General features: G+C 51.9%; 1 protein-coding gene across 1 annotated transcript in view; it reads right to left on the bottom strand.

Moving 5' to 3' along the window:
- LOC148163779 (prolow-density lipoprotein receptor-related protein 1-like) overlaps positions 1 to 9982 on the bottom strand; it is a 33141-nt gene extending 23159 nt beyond the window's left edge. The window contains exons 1-2 of the mRNA XM_088025248.1: positions 9444 to 9982; positions 873 to 995 (exon numbers count right to left, since the gene is read on the bottom strand). Of these exons, the coding sequence (XP_087881374.1) occupies positions 873 to 995; positions 9444 to 9510 (190 nt within the window). The 5' untranslated portion in view covers positions 9511 to 9982. The remainder of the gene's footprint in view (positions 1 to 872; positions 996 to 9443) is intronic.
- Between the last annotated feature and the right edge of the window lie 8584 nt (positions 9983 to 18566).

Here is an 18566-nt window from a genome sequence, read left to right as displayed (position 1 = left end):
GTGGCATCAGTCAAGATGAACCACCCTCACCATAGAAACGCTTGCAGAATATCTCTGGCCCCACCCCTCGAGGGCAGGGTATGGGGGTGAGGCAGAGAGAACTGGAGGCTCCCTTTCTGGCCCTAAAATTACCCCTGATAATTGTGGGTGAGGGTATGGGGAGAGGCCAGGGGATGGAGCTGTGAGAGAGAACAGGGACAGACCTAGGAATGCAGGGTCTCCTAGACCGTGGCCCAGATTAGCCAAGCAGGGAGAGGCTGAAGGTGGAGACCCCAGGACTCAGCCAGCTGCCCAGGACTCTGGGGTCCTGCCAGCAAGTCCTCCACCCCCCACTGGCAGGGTAAAGGCTGGGTGGGGACCTTTCTCCCAGTTTAAACAGCTGCCTCTGATTACACCACTTACTAGGGCAGGGGAAGGCGGGGGTGGCGGGAAACGCACAGGGGTGGGGCTTCTGGTACAGAGACTGAGCAAGAGCCAGTAGCCTTTGGCCTGGGAGCCTGAGGATAGGAAGGCGACCTGGCAAGACCTGGGGGCACTTATCAAGAGTCAGAAGTCTCCGAGATGGGAAGAAGACCGAGCCAGAAGGGCAGGGAAGCCAGGCTCTCTCCTTCCAGCAAAGCTGTCAGCCCAGATAACAAAGTCGCTGACAGGCTTGGGGGTGCAGCCATTAACGGAGCAATCAGAGGTGCCATTTCTGAGCACGTCAGGCACCATGCCGGGCACTTTGAAAAGGGGGAGAATTTTAGCTGTGTCATGGACAAACAATCACAGAGCAAGGTCCACCCCGGGCTAGAGATCAACTGTCCTTATCCCAAACTGCCAGGGCCAAAAGGAAAAGGTGTTTAGGGGAAAGGATCAGAAAAGGTACTTACAAATCTCAGGGGCCTCATCAGATCCATCCGGGCAGTCCCTCTCACCATCACACCGCCAGCCCTTTGAGATACAGGTGATCTGGTCTCTGCAGGCAAACTGCTTGGGGCTACAAGTCTTAGGGGCTAGGAGTAAGGAAGTAAAATGAGGATGTAAATGAAGGATGGAGGCCCCTTAAAGTCCCCTAGGCTCCTCTTCCTTCCCCAGCATCAGTCCCCATCTGGCCCAGACTCTGAGCTACAGTCCAGGTGCCTAGAGGTGGCAGGTGGCTGTGGGTCGCTCCTGAACACCGTGTGCCTGTGGTGGGAGGAGGGGAAGGAGGCAGGGAACATATTTTACAGCCCCCGACCCAGCCCCATATGCCGCCTGTCCAGTGTGCCTCTCCTCCCAGTCCTTAGGGTCAAAGCCCTTGCCGTTCTGCATTACTCTGGTCAGATACCAGCAGCCCCAGCTTTGCCGACCGAGAGTGATGGTGAAGGATGGAGCATTTAGGCCTTTGACAGGTTTTCTCTTTATCTTCCTTTCCCTCCCACTAGGACCCCACAGCTGCTTTTTTTTTTTTTTTTTTGAGTAAGCTCTACACCCAACATGGGGCTCGAACTCGATCCTGAGATCAAGAATTGCACGCTCTACTGCTCTTCTCTAACCTCTCTGCTCAGTGTGCCCTCTGGGACACTCCTGCTGCCTGAAACCCATCAGCCTGCCCATCTCCAAGTCCTAACCACCAGGCCCCTGGACAGGAAGTGTGGGGGGGTGCCCTTGGCACAGCAGTGACTTGGAGATTGTATCAGCAGGGTACAGGAGGGCATGGTGGGGCGGGGCGGGGGGAGCCCTGCCTCCACCTCCGTTCTCTAAAGACACAGCCCTCCTTGCTGGTTAGACCTCAGGGAGGACTTTCAGTAGATGTCGTGTGAGATAAGAGGCACCTAAGATTGCTTAGGATGCCACAACTGGAGATCCGAGGCAGGAGGATGACTGAGGTGACCTACAGGAGCTGGTTTCAGCCCAGGACGTCTTTGCCCTACCCTTCAACCCCACCAGGCTTCCTCTGCTCTTACTCAGATTTCCTACCTCCTTCTTCAAGGAGGAATTAAGAATGGTAACACTAACTCTTGTTGTGGGCTCAGCATGTACCGGAACTGTGGTAAACCAGTTCTTTCCATGTATTATCTCATTTAATCCTCTCCATAATATGACAAAATAGGTAATACTAATACCACCATTTCATGGATGAGGAAACCGAGCCCCAAAGAGGGTGAGGTCACATAGCAGGCAAGTGACAAAACCAGGCCTGAAACCAGCTGAGCCAACTCTACGCTTTTAACCCTTGCAGTCCACATCAATCTTCCCACTCCCACTGAGAGATACTCGGAGCTCTTCCTTCCAACCCCATCACCATGTCCTCCATGGGAAAAAAAGCCCTCTACCCTCCTTTGTCCCTACCCAGGGCTGGGCTCCTAGTCTCCCAGCCCTTCATCGCCTTTTCCTTGGCCTGTCGTCAATTCCATCTCCATTCAGCTGGCATGCACTGAAGACCAGCTCTGTGCCAGGTACTGCACTAGGCACTGGGGTGCCACGGAGGAGTGAGTTGCCCCCTTGGGAGCCCCAGTCCCCCTGGGAAGACAGCTGTACACAACTAACTCAAATGCAGGGTGGAATGAGCTCAGGACTGGGACAGAGCATAAATAAAGTATGTCAGGGCTCCTAGCAGGGAGGGTAGAGTCTGAGGAGGGCCACACGGAGACCGTGTCCTCCCTCCCTAACCCCCATCTCTGGCAGAGGGGACTGCACTCAGGCCCCTGGCCAGGATGAGAGCCGAGTTCAGGAAACACATCAGGGATGGCCTGGCCAGGCTCCCCCACCCCCGGCGTCCTCCTCCCCTACCTCCCACCCTGAGCAGCGAATAAAGGCCCCTTGAGGAGGTGGATAATGCTGAGTTCATTGCCCCACTGGGCCAGCTGTGAGGTCTTCCCGGGGAAACAGCCCGCCAGCCTAGTTAGCATGCCGGAGACCGGTCCTCTTCCCCTGGCCAGCCAAGACTGGCTGGTGGGGGGGTGGGGGTGGGGGTAGAAGGGGCTGGAATGGGACTAAAGGCAGATGGGCTGTTTGGAGCCCAGAAATGGCCCCCATGCCACCCCCACCCCTTCACATGGACTTAGTCCCTGCCCCCACTCCTCCCCAGGGCAGAGCTCATAGCCCCGTGAGGTCACTGTTTGGCCACTCCAACCCCCCCTCCATTCCATGTCCCAGCCACGATCTCCCCTCCATTGGCCTTCACTTTGCACCCCCCCCCGCCCCGCCCTGCCGCCGCTGTCCCCCACCCCCACTTTTGGCCTGAACTCGGCCGAGGAAACAGCAGCTGGCAAACTCCCGAAAGCTGGAATGAGAGAGATTCACAAACCAGATGTGCTCGTGTGGAGGGAGGGGAGTGGGGGGTGGGGGGAGGGAAAGGAAGAGGCGCACTCAGGCCCCTTGTCCCACAGCAGCACCTCTTCGGGCCCAGGGCACAGGGACTTGGGGGCGCTGCACTGCTCCCACGGGACAGGGCAGCACAAGGATCCTGGAGAGATATGTGAAAGCACTTCCTTCCTGTCAGGGATGGTGGAGAAAGCCCCAGGAATCTGGAGTTTGAAGGCTGAGGCCTGTCTTTGATTTCCTTCAGGGGGAGTGGGGAGGAAAGAAACAAATAACCTACTTTGGGGCAGTCTACATAGCCAAGAGAAGCCTCCCCCTGAGGTGGGAGGGAGCTGCAGTGGGGGTGGGGTAGGGCACTTGTAATCGGCTTAGAACTGCCAGCCAACCCCACTCCCCTCAGCGGAGCCTTCTGCATCTGACGCCAGCACCCAGAAGACCCATCTTGGTGGCCTGCCGCTTAGGTGAAGGAACAACATGGCCCCAAGTTCAGAAGCAAGCAGCCACTGGCCTCCCCTGCCTAACCCCCTCATGAGAACTGGGGCTTCCTAACGATATGAGCTAACTAACACCTTTCAACCTGGTCACTGCGTCAGCCACTGATCTGAAACACTGTACGCGTTAACTCACTGAAATCCTCACAACCCTGGGAGGTGGGAACTGTTGCGATCTCCACCGCACAGATGAGGAAACTGAGGCACAGAGCGATTTAGTACCTGAACAAACAGGTGGTTTCCTCACTGGCCATGAGGATGGAGCCAGATGAAAGAGGATGAAGAAAAGGAACCAGCAGGGAGAACATTTTGGTTCTCTGGCAAGAGGAGTGGAGAAAGAGATTGTAGGGGGTGGCAGTGACCTTCAGGGCTCCTTGGAGTGAGGAGGGGGTGGTGGAAGAGGCAGAGAGGGACAAGAACGGAACAGAGAGGGAAGACAGAGGAAGGAGAAGAAGGAGGAGAGGACTGAAGAGGGAGGAGAGGGAGCGAGGTTGCAGCGAGAACGCCAGGACACAGGGGCCGTCTGTTCTCAGCTTTGCCTGGAGATGAATGTGACCGCCATGCTAACTCTGGCCAGCACCCCTGCCCCCCCCCTCAAGCCCAGGCACCCAGCCCAGCCATGGCCCCCAGGGCCACCAAGCTGGAGCCGGGACAGGAGGTGTAGGCTTGGGTGTGTGTCCAGACACAACATGGACCCCACTGCCCTGCTTGAGCCTTGGCTGTCGTCCTCTGTCCCATTCTGGGACCTTGGGGGTGGGGTGGGGAAGGGGGGAGTAAGAGTGCCTGGCCAGAGAAGAGAGGATGACAGGAAAGAACAGACCCTGAGAGAGTCTTCTCCAGAGGAGGAGACCCATCCATTGATCCCGGTGGGAGCAGTGAGGGTGAGGAAGGGAGTCGAGACCTCAGATGGCACTTCTTCCTAAAAGACCAGGAGACTTGAGGCCATGAAAGTGTGAAAGAGACCCTTGAGGTCTTTTTCAAGAGCAGACACAGCAGAGGGAGAGATAGGCTGTGTTGGCTGGGGGATATTTTCTAAAGGGAACCACATGAAATGTCTAAGGGAACAGAGGAGCCAGGGGGTGGCCAGGGGCTGGGGGGCAGAGCCTACAGGAATCTAAGCTTTCAAACATATGGGGGTGGGGCAGCAGGGCCTCCCAGACCCAAACCGAGAGCTTTTCACTGAATTTTATGTATTTTGGGTGTTACCCGGTGGCTCCTTCCCGCAGCTCAGTGAGGCTCAGACACATTTTTGTCATTCCTGAGTCTGGGCCTCTGCTTTGCGGCCTGGACAGACGTACAGACGGGATGGCTTGGACTGCCAGGGGAGGGGAAGGGTCCCCCCCTCCATCCTGAGTCAATATTGACTCAGCAGGATATTAGCCTGACCAGTGACCTCCCCACCGTCTTTTCCTTTCCCCATAAGTAAAACTCAGACCCCTTGAATGCCTCCAGAGGTCATCATATATCTCTCACCGGGCCTTTATAAGCCCTTTCCACCTACCCTCCAACACACACACACATGGCTTATGTTCAGCAGAAGCAGAAGCTCTGAGCTCCTGACCTATTCCCCACACCTTTCCCCAGTTCTCAGGTCATAGGGAAGTTCTGCTAGAAGTCTAACCTCCCCCTTTCCTTCCGAAATATCTCCTTTCCCCTGTTACTCAGCCCACGAAGGGTATCAAGTTCCCTTCCTCCGGAAACATTCTCTCCAAAACCCATTCCTAAACTCAGTGGAGGGGGAAGAAGAGAGAGAAGTTTGGAGGAAAGTGGAGGGGGGAGCTGTACAACGGGACATCCCAACTCTGACCTGGGAGGGGGACAATAGCTCCAAAATGACAAGGTGGGGACTAGAGAGCAGGTGGGAAAACCCAGGAGGGACGTCTGTTCTCAGGTAGTTCTGGGGACACCCACAGGCCTGGATGGAAGTGGATGGAGACAGGCAGAGACAAATCAAGCAATGGAGACCAAGCGAGACAGAGAATGCCTCAAAGGGTGGGCAACCAGAGAGAGATGAGCCAAGAGGATGAGAGACAGAGGTCCCAAGAGGCCAAGAAAGCACACACCAATGACAACAGATGGGAGGAAAAATAGACAGGAAGGGGTCTTAGCCCAGAAGTTGCCAAGATAATGGCACGGTTGTCTTGGGATGACCCAGAAAATAATAAGCCTCCTGAGACTCAGAGTAGGGTGGGGGCAGCATATATCCTGACTCAGGGAGACAGAGTCCCTGCCCTAGCAGTGTGTGACCCGAGGGATACCCAGAACAGGGGTTAATGCCTCCCACAGAATAGGGAGGTGGGGGAAGAATACTGGAGCTCTTCACCCGGGGAAGCCAAGGCCTGGGAGAGACTCTCATCTCCTCTGAGGGAGCAAGAGGTACAAATACCTCTCTCCCACCATCCTTCACCTCTTTCCTGGGGAGGTTTTACACTGGTGCCTGGGGACACGGCACCGGAAGCACTCCAGAGCCAACTGCTTCCTTCTCCAAACAATGCAGGATCCTGCTAACTGGGCTGAAATCTGGGACTGAACACAGTGCGGTGGGACTGAGTTCTCCAAATGCTCACACCCGGCACCCAGCTCCACCAGGTCAAGGACCTTGCATGGCCCCAATCAACTGTACCCAGATTCCCCAAGGGTGATGACCCCCCCAATCCAGAGCCAGAGGGCTTGAATGCTGGCGAGTCCACAGAGTGAGGGGACCCCAACAAGAGACTACTGAAGGGCAACAAGCTTGGGGTTCTGATGTGCAAAGGCTAAGACGGCAGCAGGAGGAAAGAAAGTTAGACTTGAGTAAAGAAGGGCTTCCTAGAGGAAGGAGTTTGGAAGAGGTGGGGGGATGTGGACAGGGTCTGGCCAGGACCCCAGCTGACATCCTTAAGAAGCTCAGTGACAGTGGAAAGGGTGGGGGAAAAATATGGAGAAAATGGAGGAAGGGGGAGCAAGACTGGATGAAAAGGAAGTCTTGTGAAGCAACCTCGAACATCAAAATACCCCTCCCATGCCCAAATCAATGCGCTACACATCTCGGCTTTGAAAGACCAGGGGGAAGGGAGGTGTTCAAGGATCTGGGTCTGGCTGGGGAAAAAAGGAGTTTGGAACCTTCTCTCAGAGAGCCAGGAGGCAAACACCTCAGCCTCATAACTCACTTCAACTGTGTGGCTTGTCTGATAACTGGTAATACACTGGCTCAAGGAAGGGGTGTGTGGAGAGGGGTGTGGAGAGTAGGAGGCAGTCCGCCTTCCTTGAGCCCGGTCTGCTGGGGCTGCCCTTCCCACAACAAGATGTTCCTAATCTCAGCAGGGTCCTCAGTAACCGCTTTGCCCATCCCCCACCTCATTTGTTTCCCCATCCTCCCTGGTAGCAACTACACTCAATTCTGCCTACTAGTGGAGTGGCATTGCTCCTCAAAGAGAAGGGAACCCCATGTGAGTTCAGGCATAGCTGACAAAGCAGAAGAGGTGGGGAAGGCCCCTAGGCCTGTGATAGCAGCAGAGAGGAAAGTTAGACACTAAGGTATCTGGGGTCAGGAGGTTTCCTTCTTTGGAAAGCAAACAACGTTCCATGTCTGTGGGCCCAAGGCATGAGGGCAGGGGTAGAGATAAGAGAATCCTCTAGGCTGCCCTGGATAGCACTGGCCCTAAAGGTCTGTGCAATTCCCCTTTCCCACCCTTCAGAGCGGGGTAGAACCAATGATTCATATTCCCATTCCCAAGGTAAGAGCAGTAGAGTGTGTCTGGGGAGGGGTCCTCTTCCTGGGATTTTGGAGACAGTTTAGTTTGAGCTGGGTTACAGATGTGGGCTCAGTGGAAATTTTAAGAAAGAGGAGGGAGACAGTTAAGGAGAACATGACCAGTATCTCCCACTTCCACCCACCACCAACCAACCTATAGCGTGGTAAATAGAACCACCTTAGAACCTTGGGGGTGAAGCAACCAGGGCCCTTCCTGAGTGGGCTGGGGACCTTTTTCTGCTTTCCACAGAGACCCCTCTTGCTTCTGCCTAACTCCATCATGGCGTTCCTGATGGGACTCTCTCTCTTAAAATGTTTTTTCTATTCTTCCTAGAAGTCATGCACCTGAACCTCTCTGCCTTGGTTTCCCCTTCTACCTCACAAGGTTGAGAGAAAGAGGAAAGAACATGTATAACGAGGAAGTCATGGGCTAGGGCTGCCTGTGAGGGATGATCTAGAGAATATTCAGGAAAGAGCCTCTTTCCTCCTCTGGGGCAGATAATTGAGGTAGTGGTGAGCAAGGGGATAGACAGTCCCCAAGATGGCATCATTGTGGGTCACAGAAAATACTGTCTTTCTGGGCACAGTTACTTCTTGACCCCCTTACCTCTCTCCTCTAACTGAAGAGAGTTGGGGGGAGGGGAGGATAGGGAGAGATAATCTGGTTTCGGAGAAAAACTTTCCCAATCCCAATCTGGCAAAATTTAGAAGGTGGAGGAGGGGTGCATGATGGTATTGGGCCCAGTTTTTTTCCTGGATGGCTGGACTAAAGTGACAGGAAGGTATGAGATCCTCAAATCAGGGGCCCAGCCCAGCCCAACCCCATGATCCCAGCTCAAAGCTTAGGCAAGACTTGAACCAGTGACTCACAAGGAAAAGAAAAATAGCTGACATTAAGGGGGAAAGGGGGCTCCTCATTTCCCCAAAAGGACGCTGTTCTAGCTAAAGCCTAACTGCAGTATACAAAGTGTGTGTGGGGGGAGATGGGGAAATGATGGAGAGAAACAAACACATTTACTAAAGGAGCAGGAAATTGGGGGGCAGGGGCATAGCCATAACCCCCATCCAACCTCCAACTCTCCTTTCAGTCCAAACTGTGATCAAGCCAGAAGTCAGGGAGAAACCAGCTTTCCTCCTCGCTCCCACCTCAGCATTCCAGGCCATTCTCCAGTCCCCTTCCCCAATGATGACATCTGACGTTTTTCGTCTCAAAGCTCCCAGGAATTAAGAAGGAAAATTCAAAGTCACATAGCATCGCTGCCCCCCCCCCCAACACAGCCCTATCCAGGCTACTGACAGAGGCCCTGAGAGGGGGAAGTGCCCACTTAGGAACCCAGGCGGGCAGCCCCGCTGGATCCTAGACCCAGGCCTCCAAGCCTGGTCTCCCGGGCCCAGATTCCACACCCAAGCAGGGGGCCCTCCCCGAGGCCCTCCCTCTCCCCACCCACAGCCTTCCTGGGCCTGCCTGCCCTCTGCCCAGCGGGGCAACCCTGACCCAGCTCCCCTTTCAGATTCAGAGGCCACTGCAAAAGCCCCCCCCCCCCTTTGCAGCCGTACATTGCAAATCCGGATTCCTTCACATTTCAGATGGGGTGGGGGGAGGATGTAGGGGAGGCTGAGGCCCTCCCCAACCAGATATAGGAAGAGAAGGCCTCTGGATCCCAGAATCAGAAAAAAGGGGAGCCCTCTTCTCCCTCCCCAGGCCTCTGGTCTTTGTTTGGGCTGGGGGGTCCCGGAAGCATCATTTGCCCAGGGCCCCCATCCTCCAAATCGGACCCCCATCCCCGCCCCCAGTCGGGCCGCTGCTGTGTCAGCTGGACTGGGATAACAAAAGGCACCCCCTCCCGCGTCTCCCTTCCCCATCTGAGCGCAGGAGTGGGGGCTGGGGAGTGGGTGTCCCCAGGGGTCCAAGGGGGCCGGGGAATCTCACTCACCGTCGATAGCGGCCGCGACGAGAGCTGAGAGCAGGGGCAGCAACAGCAGCAGCGGCGGGGTCAGCATGGTGTGGGCTGATGCAAGCAGCACCCCCCTCCCCTCTGGTCCTGCTGCTTCTTGCCGTCGCCCCCCCAGTTGGGGGGTCCCCCTTTTTCTTCCTTCTCCCCTCCTCCTCCTCTATTCTTATCCTATCCTTAAGCAAAGAGCATCAGGGGCGTGGGTGAAGAGGTAGAGTTCAGAGCCCCTTGGGGAGGGCCTGCTGACGGGGGTGCGCCCGCCCCCTGCTCCCAAATCCAAACCCTTCACCCCCAGCTTTTCTCTTCTCCCCTCTTTCCCCCTCCCCGAGCGAAGCTCACAGCCCCATCTCCGAGCCGCCTCCGGCTGCAAAAATGCACAATTGGGAGGAGGCGGGGTAGGGGGTGGGGGGCGTGGACCGGGTGGGGGAGCCTTTGGAAGGGGCCTGATGGAGCTCTGGGGGCTCCCCCGGTTTCCGCCTCCTCAGTGCACGGGCCTGGAGCTCGCACCACTGTTCCCCGGACTGAGGTGCCGCGACCGGGGAGGGGGGGCGAGGGGGTAGAGGGAGGGGACGGGCAAAGGAGGGAGGGAGAGAAGGGGCGGGGAAAGGGGGGGGGGGAGAAAGAGCTACGCGGCAATCCTGTGAGTGCGCATGCGCCGATTTGGCGCGCTGCCCTGGGGAGGGGGAGTCAGAGCAGCGACAAGGTTTTGGAGCTCTGGCCAGCGGTCCGAGGGTGGAAGTCTCCGGACCCCCTCCAGCCGTGTGGGGTCTGGAGCGCCTTCTCCCCCGACTGGGTCTTTCTCCCTCGTGCCTCAGAGAGCTGAAGGGCCGAGGGGAGATTGGCAGTGGGCGAGAGCTGAGGGGCTTCTCTTTGAAACTCTTGTCATGCCCTGGGAGTTCAGGCTCCGTCTAGGGACCCAAGACTCCGGGGTCCGGGCCGAGGCCTGATTTCCTCGGGGAACCCTGATTGTGCCTCTCCTGCCTGGAGTGGGGGCAGGGGCCGCCAGTCCGCGAGGAAGATACGGGGAAAAGCTGAGGTTTGATTTGGAGACTTTGTAAAACCGAGACCGGGATTGGGGCCTTTGGAGAAGGGGGGCAGGGTGGGGGAGGGGCTGCGAGGGCCCGCCCCCACTTCTCTCCTGGGCTCAGAGTAAACAGGGACACCCGCGGGGACACGCCGGAGCTTGTCGGTCCGCCCAGGGCTTGAGGATGGAGCCCACCTTAGTACCCGCCCCACCCTGCTCGCCTGGCACCGGGCACGGGAGGGGCGAGTCCTGGTTTGGAGGGAGGTGAGTCACCAGCGGGTGGGGTTGAGGAAGGGCCACCCCTCTTCACCCCAAGAGGTCTGGGCTCATTTATGTTTTGTTTGGTGTTGTTTGTTTTTTTTTTTTATACCTTCTGACTGATTTCCCAACAAGTCGGGGTTTTAGATTCCGAGCAACAGGGATTTGGAATTAGACGCGGGACTGTGGACCCCTGCTTCCAGGCCTGGGGTTCTGAGGTGTCGGCTGAGTGCCGGACCTTTGTCCCGGCCCGAGCCGAGCCCGCATGGGAATGCTACTTTGAGTCCTGAAGGCGCCGGGCGGTTCCCAGAGCCCGGTGAATGTGGTTCTGGCCACTGCCCCCTTCTGGGCGGTGTTTTAAGGTTGGATCTCGGGTGTCTGACTTTCTGGTGTCTGGAAGTCAGAGTTCAGGGAGGCAGCAGGCAACGTCGGCTCCCAGACAGAAATTGATGTTAGAGATGAGAGAGGATTGCACCACCCTTCTCGCTTTTTAAATTCTACTTGAGGAATGGGAAGGGCCCCAAGTCCTTACACCAGTCTGTCCCTGGTGGAAAGCAGAGCAGCATGGGCGACTTGTCCCACTGATGGCAGGGAAAGGGAGAAGAATCCAGAAGGAACTGGACATTTTCCCCAAACCAGAGCTTCCTCTGGGCTCACTTTGCTCAGGGCCAAAGCCACCTGTTTTTAGTCTCCTGGGCTACGAACTTAAAACATTTTGCCAGTTCCTCATCAGGGCTTTCTCTTCTATATCCAATCTTGCAAGCCTATGCTCAAGGCCTGTCATTTTGTCCTTTGAAATATAGCTCAAATTTCCTCCATTTCCACTGCCAGAGAGTTTCTCTGGGCAGGGTTGGGGTTGTATTCATCTTTTTATCCAGCCCGCATGGGCCAACACCATGATAGACACATTGCAAGGACTCACTAACTGTTTTTAAATTCTTTTTTTTTAAGATTTTATTTATTTATTTGACAGAGAGAGCAATCACAAGTAGGCAGACAGGCTGGCAGAGGGAGAGGAAGAAGCAGGCCCCTCTGAGCAAGGAGCCCGATGTGGGCCTTGATCCCAGGACCCTGGGATCATGACCTGAGCCGAAGGCAGACGCTTAACTGACTGAGCCACCCAGGCGTCCCTCGCCAACTGTTTTTAATGAGCGTCTACTAGGTTCCTTCCTTTCCCAGGACCCCCCCCCTCCTAATATAGTGGTCCAAGTGAAACAGACTTAGGACAGCTCTGAGAGGAAAAAGCTATCTGGAGCGACCATATGTGTGGCCCCAGAGAGCTGTGAGGGGCATCGCATTCCTTTTTCTCTGGTATCTAATCTTTCATAAGGTAATCTTCCTCAAACTGCTTTCTCTGCATCTCGTCCTGGGTGGTGAAACTCTGCTGGGTATCTATAGACAACTGAATCAAATGTGAACTCTTTACCTGTTAGACATGGTAATACTTAGTTAAAAAAACTCCTCAAGGAGTATAAAAAGGTACAGGAAAAGTGTAGGAAGGAAGTACAGGAAGGTAAAAGTAAACTTGCCGTGCTCCAAGATCTTATTCTTCAGTCCCAATCTCACAATACCGACTACTACCTACTATTGGGCCTCCTTCAAAAGGTGTTTTAAAACAATTTTTTTAAGATTTTATTTACTTATTTGAGAGAGAGAATGAGAGATAGAGAGCACGAGAGGGAAGAGGGTCAGAGGGAGAAGCAGACTCCCTGCCTAGCAGGGAGCCCGATGTGGGTCTCGATCCCCGGACTCCAGGATCATGACCTGAGCCGAAGGCAGTCGTCCAACCACCTGAGCCACCCAGGCGCCCCTTAAAACAATTTTTTTAATTTATAATCTTTAAATTTTAGTTTATTGTTTAGGGGAGAGGGGCAGAGGGGGAGAGAGAAAAATCTTAAGCAGGTTCCACATCCAGCACGGAGCCTGAGGCTGGACTTGATCTCCCATGCCTGAGAGCATGACCTGAGCCAAAATCAAGAGTTGGACACTCAACTGGCTGAGCCACCCAGGCACCCCTAAAATTTTTTTTTAAGATTTTATTTATTTATTTGAGACAGACAGAATGAGAGAGAGAGAGAGAGAGAGAGAGAGAGCGCACATGAGAGGGGGAGGGTCAGAGGGAGAAGCAGACTCCCTGCCGAGCAGGGAGCCCGATGCGGGACTCGATCCAGGGACTCCAGGATCATGACCTGAGCCGAAGGCAGTTGCCCAACCAACTGAGCCACCCAGGCGCCCCCCCTAAAATTTTTTTTAACGACAAACAAATATAAATAGAGATCCTTCATCCTTTATTTTTTATTTATTTATGTTTTTAAAGATTTTATTTACTCATTTGCCAGAGAGAGCGTAAGCAGGGGGTAGCGGCAGGCAGAGGGAGAAGCAGGCCCCCCACCAAGTGGGGAGCCCGATGTGGGGCTTGACCCCAGGACCCTGGAATCATGACCTAAGCTGAAGGCAGACGCCCAACCAACTGAGCCACCCAGGTGTCCCATCCTTCATCCTTTAAAACCACAAATGAGCTCATACAATATATACTGTACTGGAACTACCTTTTTAATTAACTTATCTTGATCCCTTTCCATATTAAACACACATCTAGCTCACTCTTTATATTGGCTGCTTGGAATCTCCTTGCTAGACAATCTACTGGGATTGTTGGGCTCTTGGGTTATTTCCAGTATGTGAACTGCTGAGGGTGTCTCTGTAAGATGAGAGAATCTATATTTCCACCTGAGCCTTTAGTTATACTGTTCTCCCAGCTCCTGCTTACCTTCCTCAGAAAATCTCTCCTATCCTCTTCCAAACTTACACTCAAGATAATCTCACTACCTAGAATTTAGCACTCAGTTTGGGAGTTCTGTGCCCACCAGGAGACCAAAAACTCCTTAAGGGCAAGGATCATATCTTTTACTTCTTTATATACAACCAGGATGAAGAGTTCTTGATTGGAGGAGGCTGATAGGAGTGTTAGGACTAGGGGTACCTGCCCTGGGAGAGGAGACAATATAATTAATCAGTGGCAAATGAGATATGGCTATAAACACCTTCTTTTCTATATTTCTCCTATAGTACTCATTATTCAGTCCTTCTCTGCCTCAGCTTCTTGTCACCCCACTTTTATATTTTTTAAAGGCTTTTTATTTTTATTTTTAAGTAATCTCTACTCCCAACGTGGAGCTTGAACTTACAACCCTGAGATCTAGAGTTGCATCCTCCACTGACTGAGCCACCCAGGCGCCCCACCCCCCCTTTTATTCTTAAGAATAAAATTCTGTTTCTTCCAGGGGTGCCTGGGTGGCTCAGTCATTAAGCATCTGCCTTCCACTCAGGTCATGATCCTAGGGTCCTGCTCAGCCGGAAGTCTGCTTCTCCCTCTCCCACTTCCCCTGCTTGTGTTCCCTCTCTCGCTGTGTCTCTCTCTGTCAAATAAATAAATAAAATCTTTTAAAAAAAAGTTTCTTCCATCTTTAAATCCTTGGATTGGAATTATAACGCAAATAGTGGGAAACCAGGAGGAATGCTCTGCAATCCATATTTGGGATACCTAGAATGTTGGATGTAGAAAAAGGATGTCTCTTTTTTGGATCTCCCAGCGAATTATTAAACATCTCCCTTACCAGTCTGAGTATAACAGGCACTGGGATGGGGCATTAAGGCGGCAGCTCTGGGACTGAATGTCAGGCCAGAGACTGACACCACCTAGTGGTCAGTTGAAGAAGTGTGACTAAGAAGGGTGTCTTGGAAGGGTCTGGTGGACCCTAAGTCTTTTTTAAAGACTTATTTATTTTATAGTGAAAGAGAGAGAAAGAGCGAGAGCGCATGAGCGGGGGGGAGGGTCAGAGGGAGAGGGAGGGAAGCACGGGATCCTGGGCTAGATCCTGAGATGACCCTGAGATGACCCTGAGATGACCCTGAGATGATGATCCGAGCTGAAATCAAGAGTGGGACGCCTAACCGACTGAGCCCAAGAACCAAGATTTATTGAGCGCTTACCATGTGCCAAGCCCATGCAATGGATTTTACATGGATTAGCTCACTTCTATGTCATAACCACCTTGTGGCATAGGTTTTATTTCCAGTTTGCTGATATGGCAATAGAGGCTCAGGGAGATTAAGGAATCTGCTCCAAATCACAGTGCAGATTGGAGCCCAGTTTTCATTCATTTAATCAACATTTATTAGGTACCTCATACGTGCTGGACACGTTGCTAGGTGTGTACTAGGGACGAGAGATAGAAACACAGTCTCAGCCTTCAAGAAGCACATGCTTTAGTGGGATTGCTCAACCTGATGATTGACAATCACAACCCAGTGCCTAATGCCTATGATAAAGGCAAACACAGAGGGAACCAGAGCAGGATAACTATTCCAGATAAAGGGATCAAAGCAAAGCTGGGCATATGATGCCAAACTACATGTTGACAGAGAGGAAGAAGATGATGAGCATTGAATGACGGGAAGAAAGTGTGTTTTAGGCTGGCGGATAGGCAAAGGCATAGAGGCATGAGGAAGTGTAAAACCAAAAATGGCAAATATGATAGGGCTGAAGTTCAATAATCTTATTGGGGAGGGTAATGGGTGAAATACCAGGGAACCTAATGACGAAGGGTAATTTGGGCCACACTAAGTAGTTAGAGTTCTTTTTTCCAGAAGTAGTGGGGAGCCAGGTGAGAAATTGATGAAGTCCTAATGCATCAGCCATACAGTTGAAGAGGAAGAGGATTCCAGACTAAGGAGACAAGATCAAGTATATTAATTGTTTTATCATGTCAGCCTGGAGGATAGTGACAGAGAAAGCTACTACTAGAGACTTCCACTCACATTAGAACGTTCTCAAAGTTCTCAAATTTTGGCTGCACAATAGAATCACCTGAAGAGCTTCTGAAATCCCAATGTTAGAAGACTTACATTACTTGACTTCAAGACTTTGAAGGGCGGCGCCTGGGTGGCTCAGTCGTTAAGCGTCTGCCTTCAGCTCAGGTCATGATCCCAGGGTCCTGGGATGGAGCCCCACATCGAGCCCCGCATCAAGCCCCGCATCAGACTCCCTGCTCCACGGGAAGCCTGCTTCTCCCTCTCCCACTCCCCCTACTTGTGTTCCTTCTCTCTCTGTGTCTTTCTCTGTCAAATAAATAAATCTTAAAAAAAAAAAAGACTCGTAAGCTTCAGTAATCAAGACAGTGTGGTACTGGCATTAAGGGTTGACAAACAAATCCATGGGACAGAATAAGAGGGAACAGAAATAGACTCACACTTAGAGGTCATTTGATTTTGACAAAGGTGTCAAAGCAATCCACTGGAGAAAAGAATGTCTTTCAACAAATGGCGCAGGACCTACTGAATATCCATAAGGAAGAAATAGGTGAACCTTGACCCCTACCTCATACTATATGCAAAAATTAATTCAAAACAGATCAAAGGATTAAGGTGTAACAGCTAGAATTATAAACTTGTAGGTGAAAACATAGAATATCTTCATGACTTGGAGGTAAAAAAAAAAAAACTGTCTTAAGTTAAAGCAATAACCATAAAAGAAACATTAAGATTTAAAACTTTTGTTTATCAAAAGATGCCATTAAGAAAATAAATAAGCAAGCCAAATAGGTAAGGAAAATTTGATCTGACAAAGGACTGGTATCCAGGATATGTAAAAAAAATTTCTACAACACAGTAATAAAAAGACAACCCAATTCTTTTAAATGGACAAGAGATTTGAACAGATACTTCACAAAAGAACATGTATGAATGGCCAATAAGCCCATGAAAAGTGTTCAATATCTTTAGTCATCAAGAAAATGCAAATTAAAACCATAATGGCATAATTTGCCACACTCACCAGAATGGTTAAACTTTTAAAAACTCACAATACCAAATGCTAGTGAGAAGTAGAATAACTGGAACTCACACACAGTCTTGGGAATGTAAAATGTACTATCAGTTTGGAATGATATGTAGCCTTTCTTATAAAACTAAGCATATACCTATGACCCAACAATTATACTCCTAGTTATTTATTCAAGAGAAAAGAAAACAGATTTATTTTATTTATTATTATTTTTTTAAGATTTATTTATTTATTTGTCAGAGAGAAACACAGAGAGAGAGGGAACACAAGCAGGGGGAGTGTGAGAGGGAGAAACAGGCTTTCCGCTGAGCAGGGAGCCTGATGTGGGGCTTGATCCCAAGACCCTGGGATCATGACCTGAGCCGAAGGCAGAACGCCCAATGACTGAGCCACCCAGGCGCCCCTTATTTTATTTTTTTTAAAGATTTTATTTTATTTATTTATCTGACAGAGAGAGAGAGAGAGGTAGGGAGAGAGTGAGCACGCAGAAGCAGGGACGCAGAGGGAGAGGGAGAAGCAGGTTCCCTGCTGAGCATTAATATCCATATCCATGTGGGGCTCGATTTTAGGACTCTGGGATCATGACCTGAGCCCAGGGCAGACACTTAACCGACTGAGCCACCGAGGCGCCCCAAAAACCGAGATTTAAAAAAGAATGTTCATAGGAGTCTTCTACATAATACCTAAAAACTGGCTACAGCCCAGGTGTCTATCATTAAAAAAAACAAAAACAAAAAACCGTGGTATATCTCTACAATGGGATACTACTTAGTAGTAAAAATGGACAAACTATGGATACACACAACAACCCGGATGAGTCTCTAAATATTCATCGGTGAGTAAAAGAAGCCAAGCATAAAAAGCACATCCTGTTTTACTCCATTTGTATGAATTCCAGAACAAACTAATCCACCTTGGGGGAAAAAAAAGACAAGAAAAAAAAAAAAAAAAATCAGAACAGTGGCTCCCCCTGGAGGGTGGGGTGAGGATAATGATCTATATCTTGATTAGGGTTTGGATGTCATACAGGGATGGAGTGGTACGCCAGGGATTTGAACCCGGGTGCCCTGGCCCCAGAGGCCATGGTTTTAACCACCATATTACATTGCTCTGCTGCTGGGATGCTTCAGCCTTGGGTGTGGATGAGATGACATGAGAAGCGTAGCCTGTGGAGACAGGATACCAAGAAGGAACACCCAGAGGGGTGGGAGGAAGATTGGAGAGAGGGAGCAGGACAACCAGTGAGGGGAGAGCTTACTCAAGAATGGCTGACAGTGGGGCGCCTGGGTGGCTCAGTCAGTTAAGCGACTGCCTTCGGCTCAGGTCATGGTCCTGGAGTCCCGGGATCGAGTTCCGCATCGGGCTCCCTGCTGAACAGGGAGTCTGCTTCTCCCGCTGACCCTACCCCCTCTCATGCTCTCTCTATCTCATTTTCTCTCTCAAATAAATAAATAAAAATCTTAAAAAAAAAAAAAAGAATGGCTGACAGTGTTGAATACTGCTGAGCGGTCCAGTAAGAGAAAGACAGAGGCGAGCCATTGTCCTTGGCACGTAGGTGGGCAGGTGTGACACCGGACAGAGCGGTTTCGTTGGACTCATGGGGGACGCCACCCGCTGGCAGTGTCCTGAGGAGGTGAGGAAGGGAAGACAGTGAATGTGACTAACTTTCCCAAGAAGCTTGTCTACACAGGGGTAGAGAGAAAAAGAGAGGCAAGACAGTAATTAGAGGGCCAGTTAGAGGGCTGGAATTTCCTTGCAGAGGCTCAATCCTGACCACAGTTGACTCCGTCCAGAGATGCTCGCCCACCCACCAAGGTTGCCACTTGTCCTTCTGTGAGGTGAAGATCTGTTGGCCACAGTAAGCCTCTGACAGCCCCAGGGCTCCATTTGGAACCCCGAGATCAGCTCACCCCGCCATTGCTCATATCCTTTCATCCTTGGCAGGCCTCATTGGGCATCCACCTTTCTCCACTTAGCC

Source organism: Eumetopias jubatus, unplaced genomic scaffold, assembly GCF_037043125.1.
Source record: "Eumetopias jubatus isolate StellerSeaLion01/CBP00866 unplaced genomic scaffold, mEumJub1_p1.0 scaffold_8, whole genome shotgun sequence".
NCBI lineage: Eukaryota > Metazoa > Chordata > Mammalia > Carnivora > Otariidae > Eumetopias > Eumetopias jubatus.
Note: the sequence above shows the minus strand (reverse complement) of the source record. Positions and strands in the feature narration are given on the sequence as shown.